The sequence below is a fragment of the Staurois parvus genome, unplaced genomic scaffold (genome assembly GCF_062004578.1).
Source record: "Staurois parvus isolate SC_StPar_1 unplaced genomic scaffold, SC_StPar_1.0 ptg000349l, whole genome shotgun sequence".
NCBI lineage: Eukaryota > Metazoa > Chordata > Amphibia > Anura > Ranidae > Staurois > Staurois parvus.
In genome coordinates, this window is record NW_028318145.1 from 2,834,888 (window position 1) to 2,858,537 (window position 23,650).

Consider the following 23,650-nt stretch of genomic DNA (forward strand, 5'->3'; position numbering starts at 1 on the left):
TGAAAATATAGGCACATACTATCGTAGTAGAAATGTCGTTCTATGCTTCTGATCATGCCTGTTTTCTCTATTTGATTATTTCCATACAATTACTGTACACATTAAATGAAAATCCGGTGTTGAGTTCATGTACAATAAAAATGTTCTAGCTTGCACCCTCAGTTTTTGCCATCCGAAAAGTCGGAATCTGCTGTCGAAAGTGCTATACTAATGATCAGATAATCGGATGATCGTTCCTTACACTGAAATGTTAATACAATTTTCTTATCGTGTGTAAGGGCCACAAGTCTGTGTAACTAAGGACAATGATTTATTCTGTGCAACAGTAAGGTGCCTGGGTAGAAGTAGGTTGCTCCAGGATAGGCATTTAGGTTCCAATCTTTTGCAGTTAGCCACCCAACGTGGCAAGGGTTTATTTTCTGTTTTTGGTTTTATTTTGCTATTTTGTGGTGCAATATTTTTATTGAACACAATAGAAGAGGATACATATTTTCCTATTTTGATGTCTGTACTTTGAGCACACACACTTTATAAATAGACCACACTTGTATTTCACCAAGATCCTGTTGTCTGCTGTGCCTTTTCACTTGGCTGTAAACTCATCCAGGGAGTCATGCACAACCCGCTGCTGAGCTAATTCCACACAGTTTTTAATTTTTTTTAAATACAAAATTGTGGCAATTACACTTTTAAAGCACATGGGTAAAGTAGTATTATTTGCCTCAAAGCTACAATAAATTGTCAGTTTAATGGCTAAATAATGTTCCTGACAGAACCTGGAAAGTTAACTCGAACAACAGTGAAATAAATGGAATAGTGGCTTTCTTTTTCAAACGAAAAAATGTTCCTATCCAAAAGGTAACAAAAATATTACCAACTTCCATTGTATTTGATTTGCTTGATTTGCTAATACTAGCCCATTCACACCAGCCCTTATTAGTGCAATTTGTTGAGGCGCCCCATTTATTTGGATAAGCTGCCTAATATCACAACGGACCACAAACTGCTCCTGCAACTTTTTCAGTAGTACAACACATGGTAGTGTGTTACCGTATGCTATAACCGAGGTGCGCTGGAAAGGTGTTTGGGATGCTATCCTGTATGAATAACTCTGTGCTGCACTAATACACCCAAAGCGGAACTTCATGCTATGTCAATCCCCTTCCTGCGCCCCTTTTCTGTGCTGCCATCTTTCAAAATATGGTGCATGCACAGATGCACTGCCAGTCTCTGCCAGGTATTTGAGACCTGACAGAGATTGGTGGCACATCTGTGCATGCATAGGGGATTTCTGGGCATGCGCACAAATACTAAAATTTTTTGGTATATGGTATATATCGGCCTGTGGCATTTCTGTGCATGAAACCCCCAAGCATGTGTAGATGCACTAGATCAGTGTTTCCCAACCTTTTCTCAATCAAGGCACCCTTTAATATTATGGACGGTCCTGAGGCACCCTTTAAAATTAAGGACAGTCTTGAGGCACACCATTCTAAAATGGGGTGCCTCCAGAATGTCCATAATTTTAAAAGGACACCCCATTCTATGATGCAAAAACCTATTCTAATCGTTTTATATAATGCAGCAACATCCACACAAGTAGAACACCTAACATTGGAGGTGATTTATTCTTCCAAAGCAAATACACGTTTTGCACACTGGTACTGAGTAGTATTCCATTGTTTCTCTTCTCCATCAGTTTTTATCCATCACTGAGCTAATGTGACCTCAGCACTGATGGAGAGGGGCAGGGGATGGTAAAACTATGATGCTGTGCAGGCAGCTAACATCCTCCTTATCAACTGATGATGTCATTGGTTGTCAGAACGCCAGTGGCTAGGTCACAATGGTGCACAATAAAAACCTGTGGCTTTGTGTAACTAAATGGCAGGCTTGTTACACCCACTGGGTTGTAGAAACGTTTTGGGCAATTTTTAGACATTTTGCCAAGGCACCCCTGAAGAAACTTCAAGGCACCTCAGGGTGCCTGGACACCCTGTTTGAGAAAGGCTGCACTAGACAGTTGCAGCGATTGAGCATGTGCTGAATCTGGTGGTGCATGTACACTTAGTAACACACTACTTCCTAGAATAGGTGTGTAAGCAGGTTAAAAAGGTGCAACAGCTGCTGCCTCAGCTGGGAGGAAAACAGTTAACCAGCTCTGTCTCTCTTCCTGTGCTGATAATAAAAGGGGGGAGGGCTCTGCACAGTCAGACAGTCTGCATGGGAGAGAAGACACAGACAAGCCATAGCATGTAATCTCCAGCTGCTTAAAGAGAAGAGAGAAGGGGGGGGCAGGTCCACCTCAGGGATCAAGCCTTCCTGCTGTCACATCCACCATGGAGGGGGATTGCTGGGACCTGCAGTCTTCTCTGAAGAACACCAGGTCTGGAGATCTGCCACTGTGGACTCTTTGTATGGACTCTTGCCTGTACAGGTATCTTGGGGCAACTCACATGCCTGAGTTAGGGACTAGGTTAGAGAAAGTCTGTTGCTGTTCTGTTGGCTGTAATTGTGAAGTTATTTAAGTAAAGCATTAAAACTTTTGTCATGCCTGGTCTGAAGCTACTTAAAGGGGTGCATGGTGGCAATGGCATATGGAACATGTAATGCACTCACATGGGGAGAAGTGGTGACATGCCGTTGCTAGGGGCAATAAGTACAAAACAAGGGTTATATGACAGCCAGACAGAGGAAGAGCGGTACCGGCAGGGGTGACCAGTCTCATGTATAGTGAGAGGAGTGGTTCATAGCCTACCTCCCAATCAGTCGTGCTGCAGCAACCAGGACCAGACCCACATGGTGGAGACCGTAGGGACCTAGCCGTATGGTACAGAAGAGAGAAGAGTTAATTATGCATGTGCATGGGATCTCTGTGGGTGCCCGGCCGGAAAACGGGTTTTTCCATGGGAGAGAGGTGGCAGAGTCAAGCTGGACTGGTGGAAGGGGACACTGCTCTGTGGTGTATCCTTCAAAATCTTGCATCCTGAGCAGGTGTACAGTGAAGGAAATAAGTATTTGATCCCCTGCTGATTTTGAATGTTTGCCCACTCACAAAGAAATGATCAGTCTAAAAATCGAATGGTAGCTGTATTGTAGACAGAATAGCAACACAAAATTCAAAAGAAATGCATGTGTAACAAATTATGCACTGATTTGCATGTTCATGAAGGAAGTAAGTATTTGATCCCCCATCATTCAGCAGGATTTCTGGCTACCAGATGTCTTTCATACAGGTAACAAGCTGAGATTAGAAGCAGTCTCTTAAAGGGGGTGCTGCTAATCTTATTTTGTTACCTGTATAAAAGACACTTGTCCAATGGAGCAATCAAACATTCAGATTCCAAACTCTTCACCTTGGCAAAGACCAAAGAGCTGTCCAAGGATGTCAGGGATAAGATTGTAGACCTACACAAGGCTGGACTGGGCTACCAAACTATCGCCAAGCAACTTGGTGAGAAGGTGACAACAGTTGGTGCAATCATTCGCAAATGGAAGAAACATAAAACAAATGTCAGTCTCCCTAGGTCTGGTGCACCATGCAAGATCTCACCTCATGGAGTGTCAATGATCATGAGAACAGTGAGGAATCATCCCAGAACTACACGTGAGGATCTTGTCAATGATCTCCAGACAGCTGGGACCAGTCACCAAGAAAACAATTGGTAACACACTACGCCAACAAGGATTGAAATCCTGCAGTGCCTGCAAGGTCCCTCTGTTCAAGAAAGCACATGTTCAGGCCCGTCTGAAGTTTGCCACTGAATATCTGAATGATGCAGAGGAGGACTGGTTGAAACTGTTGTGGTCAGATGAGACCAAAATGTGCTTTCTTTGGCATCAACTCAACTCGCCATGTTTGGAGGTGGAATGCTGCCAATGACCCAAAGAACACCACCCCAACTGTCAAACATGGTGGTGGAAACATTCTGCTTTGGGGGTGTTTTTCTGCTAAGGGGACAGGACAACTGCACCTCATCAAAGGGACGATGGACAGGGCAATGTATCGTCAAATATTGGGTGAGAACCTTCTTCCCTCAGCCAGGGCATTGAAAATGGGTCGTGGATGGGTATTCCAGCATGACAATGACCCAAAACACACGGCCAAGGCAACAAAGGAGTGGCTCAATAAGAAGCACATTAAGGTCCTGGAGTGGCCTAGCCAGCCTCCAGAACTTAATCCAATTGAAAATCTGTGGAGGGAGCTGAAAGTTCAAGTTGTTAAATGTCAGCCACCAAACCTTAATGACTTGGAGAGGATCTGCCAAGAGGAGTGGGCCAAAATCCCTCCTGAGATGTGTGCAAACCTGGCGGCCAACTACAGGAAACGTCTGACCTCTGTGATTGCCAACAAGGGATTTGCCACCAAGTACTAAGTCATGCTTTGCGAAGGGGATCAAATACTTATTTCCCTCCTGAACATGCAAATCAGTGCATAATTTGTTAGACATGCATTTCTTTTGAATTTTTTGTTGCTATTCTGGCTCTCAGTGTTACAATACACCTACCATTCGATTTTTAGACTGATCATTTCTTTGTGACTGGGAAACATTAAAAATCAGCAGGGGATTAAATACTTATTTCCTTCTCTGTATGTATAGTGGGACCAGGAGGCACCTGTATGACAGCTTCAGGTTATGATACAGAGACACCGGGCTGTACAGATCGCTTCTAAGTCAAGGTACCACCATAATGTTGGTGTTACATGAATGCGGCCCTGCCTAGTTCCGGGCATTAGCGAGCGTGTACACCAGAGAGTCCAGAGGAAAAAGAAGAGTAAGAGAGAGAGCAAAAGGCCCAGTGTGCACCAGGTGAGTCAGCCTCGCCCACAGCTGTGACTTAGCAATTCCAGGAGGTAGTAGGCCCAGCCTAGACTGTGGCACAGAAAGTGCTGCCCTGCAGCACTAAAAGGTACAAAAAGGTAAAAATGTTACAAAAAATAATTTTTAAAAATACACTTTTTCCCATTTGTGTAAGAGGCAAGGGGAGGAACAAAAAAGGAAAGGTTGCTGAAATTAGTTAAGTACCACTTAAAGGTGTTTCTGCAGCACACTTGTGTGAATGAGCACTCAATAAATGTAGTGCCAGATTTACATTGGGCTGGCTCAGGAACCCATTACAAGTTCAAACTGTATGACAAACGGGATCTGGCAAGTTTCCATAGTACCAGAAAGTGTAGAAGCTCTGGTCGTCAGAGGGGTGGGAACTTAAAGACTTCTGCACCTGTGTATAACGGATGGTATTTTTTTTTTTCCTGTAGAGTTGCTTGAAAACATATTCTAGCGAAAATGTTCTTTCTTGCTTGTATTTTTATTGTATATTATGTTCATATTGTTAACTCTGTCCCCGATTACCCCTTCCTTTGTATCTCAGTAACATGGACAGGGAGTTTCACCAGTGGAGCCATAGGAAACAATTAAAACCTAAGGATAATTCTACACAAAAATAGGAAAAGGTTTTTGGCTAGAGTTGGGCATCAAATACAATGTGAGAAATCTAGCATGCTAAACTACAGAAGGGTACAAAAATGCAGGACCTCTTTCTCCCCAGTAACTCTCTTTCATTAGCTCTTCAAACATCTAATTCTTGCTTATTTGTCAACCTTTTATAAGAGTGAGAACACCCTGAAAAGCAATGAATCATCCTATCTTATTTTGTCTGTACATCTTCAGAGTGCTGCACATACAAATCCATTTACTTTTTTGCAGATTACACATTTCACACAAAACAACAAATTTAGATTTGGTTTGTAAATTTCTGTATTTTTGTGCTCATTTCTCCTAGATGCTGACACATGGAAAAACAGAGAACACATTGTATTAGGTGATCAGCTTGTTAAAGAAGGAAAAAGGGACACAGAGGATTTACACAGGAGATTTGCTAGTCTTTGAGAAAACACAAGTTAGGATTCAAAATAAACACATATTGCAGGTATACTGTAATTTAAAGTTAAAGGAAAGTCTAATGAATAAACCTACTTTAAAATGTTGCCTCCCCATTTTTCATACATTTTTAACATACTTCTGTAAATGCCTGTTTTCTTCAGTTTTTCTATTCAGTCAGATTACAGCAAAGCTCCAGCTCCTCTGTGGTAATGTGTGGCTGCTGCAGCTTGTAAGGCCCCATGTACATGGGACACTTCTGAAGGATGGAAACTGACTGCTGGAAAACGTAGGTTAAAAAACATCTGTTTAGACACGTTTGCATACCCCGTTTATGCGTGTTTGAGTTTAGAAGTGTTTTTTTAAAGATAATCTCAGGATACCTTCCAAAATGCCCAGAAAGCACTGAAAAATAGTAAGAAAATTAACTATTTCAGACATTTTGAGAGTGATAGAGAGAGCATAAGCAGAGAGAGCAGTATTTGTTGAGATTAGCTGCCTTTTTTTTTGGGGGGGGGGGGTTTGGATGTGTTCTAGCTCATTTCTGTGCAGAAATTATTGCAGCTGTGTCTAACATATTTTCTTTCATGCGAAACCACAAAGTATGGCGTGCCAAGTCCATTTGAGTATCGGGAAAATGCATTTTTCATGATGAAAAAAGGCTCTGGACAGCATCTGGAAATGAGTTAAAAACAATTTTGCAAATGCTTATAAACGTGATTAGCCACGTTTGGCATTTGAAACGGTGATAAAAATCTACTCCTAAATGCAAGTTTTCTGTGTTCAAAAAAACGACTGTAAACTCAACTGCCTGTAAATGACTGTAAACGAAGATGTATACATGGACACATAGGAAAACATTAGGGTGAGTTCAGGGATCACTGAAAAAAATGCTGAACAGCTCCTAAATGTGAGTTTATCAGCTGCAGTGTACATGAGCCCTTAGAGGGAACTCCTTCCCCATGCGACCACATCGAGAGCACTGAACACCAGAGGACAGGTGATGTCACTGCTCTAGGCAATTCAGCCCCGTTGTTTGCCCTACACAGTAACAATGAATGCAAAAATGTGTGTGGACAATGGGAAGGCCACATTTTAAATTAGGTATACTATATAATTTATCTTTTCCTTCTACTTTAAACCATCAACTATTTTTTTTCAGATTTGAACTATGGGCCTATTGATTGTGCAATTATGTACTCATTATTTCTGATAACACAGTGATACATTTTATGTATTGTTTTATGGGGCATCAAGGAATTCTTTTGGTGGTATTGTCTCCCAATAATTATTTGATTTTCTAGGGAAAAAATGTCAGGATTATCTTACCAATGGAGTCCCCAGCAGAAATAGGAAGCCAGCAGGTGACTTAGATTAATAGAGTCAATCTACTAACTACAATATCACTTCTGCCTAAAATAACCCTTTAAACTTTCCACTTCATCACAGCCTGCAAAAAATAAACTTTTTATGAGTGATTCAACTCATGAATGTCATGTTAATTCCAAAAAGACAAATTTTCCAGTGAGAAATTACAGTTCAAAACAGGGTATAGAAAAAGACAAACATTTATTAGAGCTCTGTTTGTATCAATTTAAAAATTATTTTAATATTAAAATACAAGCATTAAAAAGTAGCAATAACTATATTTTATTAAAAAATCTCAGATAATTTACATCACACTGTGTAATAAAGGGGTCCAATTCTGTAAAATCATAAGATCATCAAAGTCAAAGCTCATCTTTCACCTGAAAGAGAAAAAGATGTATTTAATATATAAGTATCTCAATATATTAACATAATATTTTGCTATGATATATTAAAATGTATTTCAACCCAAAACCAAAATGTAATACATTGCAGCTTACCAGTCTGTAGATGTGGTGGCTGCATTTCTTTTCTTTTTCAAGTTTTTTTCTTTATTTTCACCTGGTGATCCTGTAGTAACACACTTTCAGTCATGGCGTGACAACACTCACTCACTGTTCTGTATCTATGGAGGAGCAGATCAGAGGTGTATTGCAACTACCTACTACCTCCCCTTCTCCTTTTCTACGTAACATAGGGGTGAGGTGTTCTGTAACCCCAACACACTTCCTGACGTCATTACTTGAGGTAAGACTGCAGAGTACACAGGGCAGTGCTGGACTTCTGGCAGGACCAACAGGTTTTTTTTTCAGTTATTAAACAAATATAGCAAAACTTATTAAACTATATATTTAACAGACCAAAAGGGACAAACTGTTCATTGTTAGGGTTTACGTACACTTTAATGAATTTGCAGTGCAGCCTTTAAAACCAACTTTTGTTGCATTGTTATTACATCAACTTAAAGCGGAATTAACTCAAAACATTAAAGTTTAATATGTTTTAGGGAACATCTAGAAATTACAATTTTATCTAAGCAGTACCCTGAAAGATTTACCTGTCCTCTGTAATTACTCCAGAAAAAGTTTAGAGCACCTCTGGTATGTGAGTGCGCCTAGGCCGGACTCGGCAACCGTCGATAGTAGCGGGCTGTGGGTAGATTGCATCCCACCGTTGTTGACCCCTGAACCTGATGGCTGTATTTTCCTCCCTGCCGCAGCTGAATGCGGGCCCGCTTCTCCTCCTCTCCCTTCCACTGACACTCAGCTGCTGCAGGGAGGAAAATACCGCCATCGGTTCCACTAAATGCTGGCCCCGCTGCCCCACCTCTCCAGGTTCCACTTCCTGGTGTTGCCCGGCTCCCCCCCCCCCCAATGTGCTCCGTTGACCCACTCCCCTCCTGCATCACTGCCAGGTTCCCTCCTCACCTTTCCCACTAGCTGCTGCAGGGGATGTGTCATGAGCAGGGAAGGGGTTGGTAAAATGTGTCAATGGCTCCTTTTTCTGAATGTAAGAAACACTGACTGTGTCAATTCATAATTGACGCATAGTAAACATGTGAAGGAACAGGAAGCCACTCAGCTTAGAGCACTTCCCATTCATTGCACAATAAAACCAAAACCTCCAGGGCATGATTGTGGTGGACTGCAAGTGATTCTTCATATGCACTCCTTTTTCTGCACAGTATTCCTTTTTAGCCTGCTAAGATCCTGGTTGGTGCTCTCCTTGGCATAGGAGCAATCTGGGTCTGACGAACCACCATGCTATGGAATAGCAGCTTGATTCGCTGTTATTTCTACTTGGTTTGTGAGCACATTTTATACTGATTATCAATAAATTTTATATGGGATAATGCAGTAGGCTGGTGCACCCTCTTTTGTTTGTGTTTTTGCAGTTTCAATTCATTCACTGTTCAGTGCGACTGAGGATGCAGGGAAAGGAACTGGGGAATATTGGTCCTCAGTCCTTTTTTCTGCCTCAAACGTGAGACATCAGGGGTCTATTTAGACCACTAATATTTCACCAAAATCCCCCAACGGGGCTCCTAAAAAAATGGCATAAAAATAATACTGTAAAAAATGATAAAAAAATTAAATAATACCAATATAAAACTACTGACACCATCCACTGCCCTACCGACACCATCCACTACCCTACTTACACTCTCCACACACCGTCCATTGCCCTGCTGACACCATCCACTGCTCTACTGACATCATCCACTGCCCTACTTACACCATCCACTGCCCTACCGACACCGTCCACTACCATACTTACACTCTCCACACACCGTCCATTGCCCTACTAACACCATCCACTGCTCTACTGACATCATCCACTGCCCTACTTACACCATCCACTGCTCTACTGACATCATCCACTGCCATACTGACATCATCCACTGCCCTACTTACACCATCCACTGCTCTACTGACAAGTTCCACACACCGTTCACCATCATACTGACACTGTCCACATACTGTTCACTGCCCTACTGACACAGTCTACTGCCTGACACTATCCACTTTTCTTTCCAATAGCTTTTATTAGAAATTTTTTGAAAAGAAAAGAACAGTGTTTTGGTACTTACATGTATAACAATCAATGTGATATAGGCATACAGCAAACACATTGCACAGAAAAGAGATAGATAACACAATTTCCATTAAGTACATCGTTATACAGAAAATGAACTCAAATGGCAGCATTTTAAGGCTATGAAATATAGCAAACCTAGCCTTATCTCACCATCGCTCCTCCCAATCCGGTAGACACTGTCCACTTTTAAGGTAGGATAAATTTAGATTTTTACAGTCACTTTTGTTTTATTTTACTTTTCAAAGTTTTATTTACTATTTAGAAAAAAGGGGATAATTAACGAGCGCTTGGAGATGCGTAACAAGCAGCTGGCATGAAAGGCACAAACTTCAAACCTTCACACTAAAATAATAATACATGCAGCGCTAAAATAAGAAACCTGCTACAACATAAAGAAACATGTGTAATAGACTACTAGTGCTTAGTAGTGATTTATAAGTGTCCTCATAGCATATATGCAGTAGTCCCAATAAACTTGTGCAAGACGTGATGAACTCCGTGCTGTGAAGTGTTTAATAATATGCACTCACCAGAAAGCGCATAAAATGCGCATTTGAGTTGTCAGACCACTCCTGGTCCCAGAAAGGTTGCACCTATATGGATCATCTGGCAAGCTGTCACTCTGTCACTCCTTAACCAGCAGGGGGACTCCCGACATCCAAAGGACCCCACAGAGATAATCCAGGCTTATACCCAGGGCACTTTCATGCAGTATCCACCTTGAGAGAGGGGGGGCTTGACCAAGAAGCCCACCCCAAAGAACACTGATAGTGTAGTATGTTCCAACCAATAGTTCTTTATTAAAGATATAGTATACAGAGTAACTCACAGAGTATCCAGATATAAAGATGGGCGCCGGCCTCCACGAGGTACGGAACGGCGTGACGTCACCGGCTAGGCTCCACCCTGACGCGTTTCGTGCGGACGAGCACGTTATCAAAGGGAGCGAGCACTAGCCGTCACATTGTAACAAAGTGTCATTTCTTATTATGCCAGGCGTATTCTTGTAATGTTGCCAAATGTTATATGCACATTTTCAAAGAATTGCTGATTTTCTTCAGTTGCTCCCAGTTTACGACTGTAGCCTGGTTCCTAACCAGGAACCAGGCTACAGTCGTAAACTGGGAGCAACTGAAGAAAATCAGCAATTCTTTGAAAATGTGCATATAACATTTGGCAACATTACAAGAATACGCCTGGCATAATAAGAAATGACACTTTGTTACAATGTGACGGCTAGTGCTCGCTCCCTTTGATAACGTGCTCGTCCGCACGAAACGCGTCAGGGTGGAGCCTAGCCGGTGACGTCACGCCGTTCCGTACCTCGTGGAGGCCGGCGCCCATCTTTATATCTGGATACTCTGTGAGTTACTCTGTATACTATATCTTTAATAAAGAACTATTGGTTGGAACATACTACACTATCAGTGTTCTTTGGGGTGGGCTTCTTGGTCAAGCCCCCCCTCTCTCAAGGTGGATACTGCATGAAAGTGCCCTGGGTATAAGCCTGGATTATCTCTGTGGGGTCCTTTGGATGTCGGGAGTCCCCCTGCTGGTTAAGGAGTGACAGAGTGACAGCTTGCCAGATGATCCATATAGGTGCAACCTTTCTGGGACCAGGAGTGGTCTGACAACTCAAATGCGCATTTTATGCGCTTTCTGGTGAGTGCATATTATTAAACACTTCACAGCACGGAGTTCATCACGTCTTGCACAAGTTTATTGGGACTACTGCATATATGCTATGAGGACACTTATAAATCACTACTAAGCACTAGTAGTCTATTACACATGTTTCTTTATGTTGTAGCAGGTTTCTTATTTTAGCGCTGCATGTATTATTATTTTATTTACTATTTAGTTAGACCTTGCTAGTGAATTTCTTAAATAAAAAAAAAGTGTCGAACCCCGGAGATCTTTAATCTCTTTCATGTTGCTCAGGTAGATCTCCACCTCTCAAAGGTTGCTTATCCCTAGCCTAGGCACTCCTGTGCCTACAAAGAAAAAAACTCCTGCGCTCAAGAGAAGTGTGTTGGCACAAGTGAGCTGACAGCCTAGTAGATGACCTCAAATGTTCCAATCATGGCACTGGCTTTGCTGCCCACCAACAGGTTGAGGAAACCCATATAGATAACTGTAAAACACAAAAGAACAGAGAGGGCACACCAGTCTAGCACATTACCTCAGCGGTACCTTTATTTTGTATAAAAAACAGATGTAGACTACCTCAGAGCCAATTTAGTTCGCATCCACTGATGGGGGCTGACACTGGACATCATGTGACCTTTCTATCTTTCCTATAAATGCATGAGTTTTGTAATATTCTGAATTGGCTCTGAAGAAGAGGGGATCACCTCGTCAGCCTTGGTATCATCCATCCCTCAGAGGGACCAGTCCAGGGGACCAGACCATCCCTCCTCTTTGGATGGTTTATGTCCCTTTTATTTTATGTCACTTGTGAGTATACATCTGTTTTTTATACAAAATGAAGGTACCGCTGAAGTAATGCACTAGGCTGGTGCGCCCTCTCTGTTCTTTTGTGTGTTGCACTCCTGTGCCTACAGCCACAGATGTATATTTGCAGTATGAATCTAAGAAACAGCTACCTCTGGCAGCTAATCTAGCAGGATTTAGAGTGAGGTTTGTTAATAGCACTATTATGCTGCTTCTTCTTACTGGAAGATGTAACATCAAGAAGCAAACCCTGACTCTACCAAGAAGGCCTCCTCCACAAGGAGAAAGTGTAGAACAAAGCATGGTAAGTTATTAATAGGGAAAAGATCATCCCCAGAGAGGCCATAGTCAATAATAGTGACTAGTGTTTTGTCTTCTGTCTGTCTTTTATTGAACACAACATCCAAAGTGTAGTGCCTTTTTAATTGTAAACTATTTGGAACTGTGTAAAGACTTACATATAGCAAGCAATGATCTGGGGTATACTATGTAATCAGCAACAAATGATCATACTTTCAAATAAGTGGCCAAAACGCAGTGATTGTGGGCTGCACCAGAGCATGCACCTTGAAATCAAAATTATACACAGCTGAAAACAGAAAAATAAGTTCCTAAACCACTCTACTGCACAATGGATACATTTATTAAATCAGCTCTCACACCCGTATATCCCCTATGGACCAAAGCAATTTTTAATTAACTGTGTAATTGCTTAAGATAATGAAGTAATACACATATTTTATATAGTTTTTTTTTAGAACAAACAAGAATTTCTTCTGGTGATACTGTCTCAGAAAAATTAATTCAATTTTTTTGCAACCCATAGACAAAAAAAGATTTGTTTTAAAAAATTGTGTTACTGACTATGAAAAGCATACGTTTTGTTCTAAACGTTGCCCATTTTGAAATGACACTAAACATGTTTCTGGTGCAAATCATTCACATTAGTTGTTATTTACCATTTAAATAAAGCTGTGTTTTTCAATGTTGCACTTTTTAACTTGATATTAAATAAACAAATTGAATAAAAATGAAAAAAGGTTAAAAAATAGAAATAAAAAAAAAATTGAGCAGGAAACTAATAGTTTAGGGGAGAAGAGAAAAATTAGAAAATGAGTTAAATAGGGCTATTAGGGAAAACTAAGGGTTAATAAGGGATAAATAGAAACAATTTTCTATTTAAAAAAGCTTTTTTTTCCTTGTCAGGTTGCTTTAACTGACATTATATACAGATCAAAGCCAATCCCTCTGATCTGCAGATGAATGAATAGATACAAAGGCAGCAATGTTACTTTGTATATCTACATCAAATCTGGAAGATTTACCCCCCTTCATGACCAGGCCATTTTTTGCTAATCAACACTGTGCTATTTCAATTGGAAATTGCACAGTCATGCAAGCTGTACCCAAACTAAATTTATGTCCTTTTTTTCACACAAATACAGCTTTCTTTTGGTGGTATTTTATCACCAATGGGTTTTTTTTGTGTGATATAAATGAAAAAAGTTTGAAAATTTTGAAAAAAACCCCCAATATTTTCTACTTTTGGTTATAAAAATTATCCAATAAAATCAAAGTTAGTCATAAATTTATGCCAAAATGTATTATTCTACATGTCTTTGGTAAAAAAAAAATCTCAATACGTGTATATTAATAGGTTTGTGTGAAAGTTATAGCAAACTATGGTGTATATATTGGAATTTACACAGCTTTAGCTTTCTGACTGCCTAACACATTTCTTGAGGACCTAAAATGCCAGGGAAGTACAAATCCCCCCCAAATGACCTCTTTTTGGAAAGTAGATACCCCAAAGAATTTTCTGGGAGGCATGTTGAGTCCATGGAAGATTTTATTTATAGCCACAAAATTTGAAAAATGACAAAACAAATGTTTTTTTCTTTTACACAAAGTTGTCACTTTATATGGCTCACGCATGCCGTGGGTACATGTGAAATAACACCCCAAAACACATTCTGCTACTTCTCCCAATACCACATGTGAGACACTATCCACATACAGGCCCCCAAAATCCAATGATCACCTTCAGGATTTCAAAGGGCATATTTCCTCATATCACTTCCTCACTACCTATCACAGTTTCAAACAGTGATAGGTGTCAAACACCCCCCCCCCAAAAAAAAGGACCCCTTTTTGGAAAGTAGACACCCCGAGGAAGATCTGCAAAATACCCACCATGCCCCTTAGCAAATACAGTGGGTAAAATAAGTATTGAACATGTCACCATTTTTCTAGGTAAATATATTTCTAAAGGTGCTATTGACATGAAATTTTCACCATGTCGGTATCAACCCATGCAATCCATACATACAAAGGAACCAAAACAAATACATTCAGTAGAAGTTATGTGTAATAAAATGGAATGAAACCTTGAAAAGGTATTAAAAAAAAAGAGAAAGGGAGGTGCAAAAAAGCACAGAAAGCCAAGACACAAGCTGAAATTTTTCAGTAATTAGAAAGAAATCCTGCCCCTTGTCCGTGCAAATTAGTATCAGCTGATTCAGTCTCAACTGATGGCCTATAAAAAGGTGTTCCATTACCAAGGTATAAAACAAGAAACATCTCATGATGGGAAAAAGCAAAGAGCTCTCTCAAGACCTTTACAACCTTATGTTGCAAAACATACTTATGGCATTGGTTACAGAAGGATTTCTAAACTGAATGTTCCAGTGAGCACTGCTGGGGCCCTAATCTGGAAGTTGAAAGATTTTTTTTTTTTTTTAATTTTATTATTTTTTTACACTGTCCCTTTCTTTTTTTTGGATCACTTTTACTGTTATCACAGGGAATGTAAATATCCCCTGTGATAGCAATAGGCAATGACAGGTACTCTTTTCTGAGAAATCTGGGGTCTATTAGACTCTAGATCTCGCCTCTGCCCTTAAAGAATCTGATCACATTAAGATTGGTGTGATCAGATGCTTTCCCAATTTTAAAATGGCGCTGTTTATTTCCGGCGAAACGGACATGATGAAATGCTCGTAGCTTCTGGTTTCTTAGACCATAGAGATGACTGGAGCCATTCTGGTCTCTGATCAGTTCTATGGAGAGCCCAAGAAAGCTTGTAAAATTGATGTAGCAGCTAATTGGCCACTAAGATTGCTTTTACATGAAAGCTGACCGCCAACTATAAAAAATGATTCCAGGGTGATGTCTGTAGCTGCAGGCATCATCCTGATATAACCATTCCAAGACCAGTGACGTACCAATATATTTCTCTTTCATGTTGGGCATATATGTAACAGCAGAGAATATGAGCATATGATGAATCGAGTATATGGACCAATATGACTGCAATTCATTCTCTTTCATCATGGCGATGTTGAGGGTTAGGCCCAAAAAAGTTTTAAATTCAGAAACTGTGATAGGTTGTCATGCAAATTGTTCGGCAACAGCAGAATTTGGGTAGGAGGCAGATGTATTGTTGTGCGTATAAATTGCTTTGGCCCACAATCAATTAGTACAAACTTTCTGTAAAAAAGAGCGGAGGGGCTAAACGCTAGTGCTGACAAGGAATGGGGCTGACACTATACAAAGGAGGCACAAGTATAGTTCTGTTCGTGATCAATATATTTATCTGTACAAACACTATACTAGTAATGGCGGTGATCAGTGACATATAGCATGAGTGTGCTAGTGTGCGGGCAATTTACTGCTACCTGACTGTGGCTGTGAAGGGCACTTACAAACCCTGACGCTATCAGATGTCGCTAGTGGCAGCAATACAGTGATCAGTGAAAAATTCTATATATTGACACTGTACTAACGGCTCTGGCTGGGTCATGGGGTGGTCAAAGGGTCAAAAGAGGCGATCAAAGGGTAAATGTGCTAATCTAACGTGTGTGTAAAATGTACTGCGGTGTTCTCTCTTCTCTCCCTGGACCGACGGGGGGGGGGGGGGGCAGCGGAGGGTGCATGCATGTGCGCTCACACCAGGAAATAGAAAGCGATGTAAAGGTACGTTGCTTTGCCCAGAGCCGATGTTCGCCCGCACATTGTGGACAGGTGGTTGGCAAGCAGTTTAAAAAACTAAAAATTTAAAAAAATTTACAAAATTAATTTAATATTTTATTTTTATTTTAACATTGTTAATTTTGTTTTACTATTTAAAAGAAAATGCTTTCATCGGAGTAGTGCAATGTTACCATAGTAACATTGTATTACTCTGGGGGGGGTGTTCAGGGATTTTTTTTTTTTACACTTTGATTGCAGGCCAATCACAGCTTACCGGGAAGAGAAGCAAAGCTGTTATGAATCAGATTGTTTGACACCATGTGATCTTCATTCCGCTGTGTCCAGTGGAGCTGTAGTAGCATCTCTTTTTACACAGCAACTCTCAGATGGAATTACTAGAAAATGTAAGGGACGGCAGCAGAGGGAGTACTATACGTGCCATGTGTACAGTGGTTCAAATTGTGTCATAGGAACTTTTTTTTGTTGTCAACATCATATATATATGAATTCAAGTCTTTTGCTCACCAAATTTCTGTGGCATTGGCATGGGAAGTAGTTATCTGAAGGCTGTTCAACAATTTCCATCCCTTCTCTTATTTTTGGTTTGCTCACCTGTAGCTTTGCGTAAGCCTAAAATAAGAGAAAAACAACAGTAAAACAAAAGAAAGACTTGCTATTCAGCAAACATATGCAGTATAAACATATATGTATAGTGCTGTCTCTTTAAATGTAATAGTACATACAGCAGTAGTGCAAAATCAAAAACCAGTGTTATAACAAATAAAATCAAAATTAAAATCAAAATGACCAAAAATATAAAAATCAAAAATACCCATATCCACAGTGCAGCTGTTGCTAAAATAGAAATTAGCCTTGTAAAGGTTAATGGTCAGAGGAAATATGGCGCTTCTACAACCCAGTCCGCAGCAGAGCCCTATATTTCCTCTGACCATTAAACTGTACCAGGTTAATATTACCCCTTTCCATGCACTCCAGAAGGGAAGCTTTATTGTCTTTATTCAGAGAATTAATCCAAGCCTCGATCTCAGTGTTCATCACATTATTATCTATCATCACATACTGATCTGCTCTCTCCATGTGATCAGAGGCTGACCTATGCTCTCTTCCATGCTCTGACTGGGAGAAGCAGACAAAATCCCCGGTCTCTCCATGGGCCATAATCAGTGAGTAATCCCCTGTCCCAGCTGGGTCTGTCACATTATGAGACCAGGAAATTTCATCCTAGAAAATACTAGGTGGGAAGCATCCCATCCTTCCTTCATCCTGGTCTAGATTAGCATCTGTCTTTGAGTACCATCAATGGGCAGATCTTCATGGTCTTTCTGTTTCAGACATCATTGACTTTTCATTCCCCTAGTTAAAGCATTTGTGCAGTGTGACGTACACATCTCTATCTCTGGTTTTTCCCCTGTGACTTTGTGGGGCCTAACTTGGTTCTTTAATCCCCTCAGAGACAGCCATTTGTACCCCTCAAGGATATTCTCTTGTCTGAACTTATTTGCAAGGTGCTCTTTTTTTTGTTATCAATTCTGTGCAGACGGTCTCTGAGTTAGCTTCCTTTCTTTATTTCCCTATTGCTTGCTACAAAACTGTGGCTAGCTGAGAGGGGAAGGGGGTATATAGGGGATGTCCTTGAAACTTTCTTTTTTGCCTGTGTCCAATAACCTTAACCCCTTCACGCCTAAGGGTAAAACAAATCTAAATGCCTAAGCACAATTCTGCAACGTTGACGTGTTAGTAAAACCGTACATATCGTCACAACTACTTTGTACATCCAGGTGGATTATACCTTGTTTTTTTCAGGACAAATTGGGCTTTCATTTGGTGGTAAATGGTCATGGATAGCTCCTAATTTTTTTTTATTATTAAAGGAAAACTGGGCCAAAATAGTAAAAAAAATCTTTTTTTTAAGTTTAACTGTGTGCTTCTTGTTACAACCATAACCTACCACCAAAGAACAACTCAAAATACATTCTCCAGTTCTTGACGATCGCAGCGATACCATATATGTGTATGTTATTTGTTGTTTGTACCCGTAGTACAGTCCAGAAACAACAGTGCGCATTTTGTTTTTGTCTTTTTTTTTTATATAAAACACACTGTCACTGACATTGACATTAACACTAACTGACACTGATACCAATTTTTTTTTTTTAAATCCTGACCTTTGACCCTGACCTTTGCCCTTGACCCTGACCTTTGACCCTGACCTTTGACCCTGACCTTGACCCAAACACTAACCCTGGTACTGAACTAGATCAAACCTTGATCTAGGTATTTTTCTTTATTTTTTATTTTATTTTTTAATATTTATTTATCTTTTTTTTTTTTTTACAAACTTTTTTTTCTCTCTCTGTGTCAGGAGTTCGAGAGATACAATGTATCTCTCTTCTCCATTCATAGAGAGAGAGAAAACAAGGGGGCCGGGCTGCACAGTGATTGATCACTGTGATAGCCAATCAGAGGCTATCACAGTGATCACGTGACCCGGAATCGGGAGTCCCGGGTCCCGATCGTTAGAACGGGACCCGGGGCTCTCAGTGACACCGCGGTCTTGGTGCTGGGAGCGCGCCGAGCGGCGCGCTCCCAGCACAAAGACAGGTACGCAAATATGCGGCCCCACGGAAAAAAGCCCAGGTCCGTGAGGCCGCATATTTGTGTTACGTCGGCGTCAAGGGGTTAAGGTTGCTGCATTTTCCCATGGTTAAAGACTAAAATCCCATGTCCTCTACTGTACTCCAAGTAAGAGATTTTACTGGTAAGTCAAAAATCCTATTATATAATCTTTGCTGTTACCTAAACAGTAATAAAGTACAGTATACACTTGTAATTACTGCTACTTAGTTCTGATTTCCAGCAAAACAACCAGTCCTTTCATATCTCATGACTTGGTACTATAAATGTGAAGGTCAAAGCAATAAACATATGACGTTAAATATTAAAATATTTCAAGGTAATGAATTTTACTTCGATGTCATAAAGAAGTTAGAAGGATCAACATTTCATTGCTAGGAACTGGAAAAGCCTTAGTAAGCAAAAATATAATCAAATTTAATGTCTGAACTAAACCAATAACACAAAACATAAGTCCATAGGTAACAGGAAAAGCATGACATTTTATTGCAATATTACATTTTGAAAAGAAAGTGAACTACCCTGTGAGGTTAATGAGGGTCTTAGTTTTAGGGAGGAGCAGAAAGGCTTAAAAATTTTTGCTGTGATTTCTGTGCTGTGGGTGGTGGCAAGAACGACAGATAAAACCTAGAGACAGACACTTACTACACATAAGAAGACTGGTCATGACCTCCATCTTTGGACCTCTACAAAAGATGCTCGCCTAAAAGAAAAACTACTTCACTTTTTCTTAAGGTAACTAAGACAGCTGCAGTATTATGATCACTAGGAAGTGTAAACTTTGGAAAAAAGTCAAATGGCCAATAAAGGAAAGGTGTAGTATGAGTCATTGACCTACAGGACAAGCTGTTTAAGAAAGAACAGGGAGGGAAAACGTTCTCACGCAACATTTCTGAAGATTATGAAGTTACTAAATTTGGCAAAACAAAACAGTAGACAGATGAGATGGCCTTGAACACAAAGTAGAGAGGTGTAACAAAATAAACGACAGAACTATGAAAGCTATGTTCACATGCTACATACAGACTGATGGAATGTATAGCTTTGCTCACGCAATGCAATGGGTTGGGTAATGAACGGGTGCCGAAAAGTACCTTCAAGATTTAAAGGTTTTATATGGGGATGTATGTTGAAGGCATAGGGGAAGATTTACTAAATCTAGTACATTCAGAATCTAGTTCAGCTGTGCATGGTTGCCAATCAGCTTCTAACGTCAGTTTGCTCAATTAGTCCTCATGCACACTGGACGTTTTTACAGCTGCTGTTTTTGGCTTTTGACATTTTTTTCTACAGCCAGTAAACTCCCCAGCATGTTATCCTATGTGTCCATGCACACATAGCCTGTAATCAACGTTTTTTGGCAGGGGCGTTTTTTGGCTGGAAAATCCAGAACTAGTGGGTTTATAGAGGAGTTTTTTAGCTGTAAAACTGCTCTAACGCTGAAAAATGTGGTAAAACGTGGCAAACCAGTGTTTTTGGGTGGTTTTTTTTACCAAACGTGACTTTACACAGCTAATGTTACCAGCTTTATTAAAATGCCCAGTAAGCATGGAGCCTTAAGTTTTGGCAATAAAACTCGAAAGCTGATTCGTTTCTATGCAGAGCTGCACCAGATTTTGCACTCTCCAGTTTTAGTAAATAACCCCCATAGGTGGGATTCCTCCATTCTGCATTAAGTAAATATAATATATGATCCTTATATTGTGGACTGTGGGCTCTGCAGGCTCCTATTTATTTTTTTTTAAAATGCTACCAAAGTGTTCAGTTCTGGAGGTTTAATTAGTATTAAGGACTAATTTTAACAATAAAGTTTAAATATCTAGCCACAAAGGCATACAGTACTCATGGATGTTAGCTGCATTCATAGATATTTTTCATGGATCTATATGACAATTAAGCTGCCTGTGAGATGTCTGACACCATTTACCAGGGGCGCACCAACAGGGGTCGCAGTTGTTACAACTGCAGGCATTCAGCGGCTGGCTGGGGAAAATGAAGGGGACTGGTTCCTCTATATGCCGCCCCTCCTCTGCCTCTCCTATCCAGGTCCCGCTGCCTGCGAGCCCCTTTGTGATCCTCTTACCCCAACTTGCCTCCCTGCAATGCTGCCAGCTTCCCCCCTCCCCATTTCTGCCGACGGCTGCAGTGGATGTGTCAGGATGGAAAGAAGGGAATAGGCTGGTAAATATGTTATTTACTGGTTCCTTCCTTTTCTGAATAGAAAAGATTACTGACTCTATCCATTCATAACTTAGTTTACTATACTTCAGTTTGTGAATGAATGGGAAGCTCTGTACAGCGCTATTCCTGTCCATTCATGTGCAGTTGGGGCTGCAGAGATGGAGATTGAGGGTTGTGTCCTCAATCTCCTTTCTGTCTCAAAGGTGAAACATCAGAGGTCTGTTTAGACCCCTGATAATCACCACATCCCCCAGGGGGCTCCTAAAATATTTGTAAACAATAATAAAAAAAAATACATACAAAAAATACAATGGTAAAAAAACAACAAAAAATAAAATAACAAAATTAAAAAACTACTGACCCTAGTGGTTGCAAAGATTGCACCTGCGACAGAGCCATGACATTCCACCACTGTGGGGGCCCCAAGACATCAGGAAGAAGGCCCACAGCAGAACATGTGAAATGGTCCTGCTCTAGGGTCGTAATAAAGGGGAAGTGCCCTGGACCCAGAGGGAAGGGCGCTAGCTGGGGGTTAGGGGGGCCCCTCAAGGTTACTTGCACTGGGACCCTAAAGGTTCTAGTTATGCTTCTGCCTTGAACATCAGCTTCAGGAGATCTTTGACAGACAAGGATTGGCTGGGTTGGAAAATTTTGACCAACACTGTATTGTTATATTGTTCTTGAAAAGAAAGGGCTTTCTGAAGCTTCAGACTGCAAAAACGTACGATAAAAACATGCATGTGTATGTAACAATGGAGAGATCTTTCAGCTGGCCACACACATAAAATTTTGATTGCCTAGCATTATAACCATCACCCCTTTTACTGTGATACTACAGGTTAATTACATCATATCAACTGCAAACTAATAAGTAATCTTCCAATTTCTTGTGATTAACTTACAGAAACACCTTTGACCAGACAACTTTCTTTTGCTGTCTTCTTTAAATGTTTTGTCAAATTATTCATCTAAGAAACAAAAAAAGTCACTATTGTGTCAGCCTATTTAACGGTTCCTCTCCTGGAGCACAAATAGTTTATTGTATTTATTTTGAATATCTATCAAATCTAGAGAATTGCAGAAGACCCAGCATATCGCATCAATCTTATCTAGACTACTGTGCACAGATAACCCATAAGTGAGTATGTTAAACTAATCTAAAATTGTGATATTATTCTAGCCTTTTTTAGCTAAATGAAGAACAAAGGTCAAGGTATCTTGATAGGACTTGAGATAAACCAAAATAAAACTACTGTAATGCACTACGCAGGCTGGTGTGTAAAAAATCATATAGATGAAATCTTGATTAAAGGAGGAGATAATGTGGCAGGCTATTGCACAATAACAGGCACAATTATGAAAAGTCTGTGCCAAAGCAATTACTGTAACATAATTACTGTTCTGGAGAAGCATGAGAAAGGTGCAGAAAAACCGAGAACATGGCATCAAGACTCTTTTTCCCCAGGGTTTCCAAAGTTGGTCACTCATAAAATAATTTCTGGTGATCTTTTAAAGGAAATCTGTAGATAGAGAATATGTAGGCTACCATTGCTGAACTCTCCTTCTGAAAATGCTGCTTGCACTGCCAATTCAAAGTCAAGAGTTCAGATTTTTGCGGCTTACTTGTTCTGGCTCAATGACACCAGAGACACTTCAACAACTTTTTTACAACAGTACATTAACAGTATTTTCAGAAGGGGTACAATAGCATAACCATATTTCTCTTACTATAGGTTTTTACCATTTAATGAAGGCCAAAGCTGTGAAATACAGATTTGTTCAGTCATGAAATGGAGTAGTATAGAGATTAATATGCCTGATTATTATTTTTTTTGTGATAGCAACATCAAGTAAAATCAAGAAACAAAAATAATCTTACATAGAGATTGCAATCAGTTGGAGTCATAGATTTTGCAATCAGTTGGACATATTAGTAAGGTTACCCAAAGTTGCCATTATGCAGTGCAAACTGCATTAAAGTGTTACTAAACCCACAACAGTAAAATCAGTCTGTATATGCAGTAAATCATACTTGTTATACTCACTGTGGAACCTAAGGGATTAATCCTCTGCATTGTGTAAAAAGGCTGTTTGACCCTTTCTTTTCTGCCCTTCCTCTTGTTCAAAAGATCACCTGATACAGACTGAACCCATGGTCACATGCACATGCTCAGTTTGGTGTGTATTGCTAGAGAGGGTTTTTTTGGGGGGAGAGGGTGCATGCGATCAGCACAGAGCCAATCAGCACTGTTCAGACAGAGGGTCAGAGGTTTCACATCCTCCTAGAACAGAAAGAAAGCTCCTCCTACAAGCTTTAACCAGTGCTCTGCTGAAGTCACAAGACTGCTCTAACTGCTGATGAGAAAAGGTATTTAGCAGTTTATATTTACTAAAATAATTTAGTAACACTTTAATCCATATTAACCATACAGAAATCATCACATACACAGTATGATAGTTTTACAGGTTGCTGCATATTGCACATTGTCACGGCTCTTCACACTGCCAGATAAAATACGATTCAATATAAATTATTTTTG

The 23,650-nt window shown here is 40.2% G+C and overlaps 1 protein-coding gene across 6 annotated transcripts in view; it reads right to left on the bottom strand.

Annotated features, from left to right (window-relative positions):
• Window positions 1-5,741: 5,741 nt before the first annotated feature.
• POGLUT2 (protein O-glucosyltransferase 2) overlaps window positions 5,742-23,650 on the bottom strand; it is a 91,424-nt gene continuing 73,515 nt past the window's right edge. Inside the window, exons 9-12 of one of the 6 annotated variants that reach the window (XR_016313806.1) lie at window positions 22,013-22,078; window positions 16,800-16,904; window positions 7,751-7,875; window positions 5,742-7,630 (exon numbers count right to left, since the gene is read on the bottom strand). Coding sequence is in view for 4 of the 6 variants with exons in the window: in XM_089684519.1 (XP_089540645.1) it covers window positions 7,788-7,820; window positions 16,800-16,904; window positions 22,013-22,078 (204 nt within the window). In the remaining 2 variants the exon portion in view is untranslated. The remainder of the gene's footprint in view (window positions 7,631-7,750; window positions 7,876-16,799; window positions 16,905-22,012; window positions 22,079-23,650) is intronic. The other 5 variants (XM_089684519.1, XR_016313807.1, XM_089684520.1 and 2 more) reach the window with 5 other exon arrangements.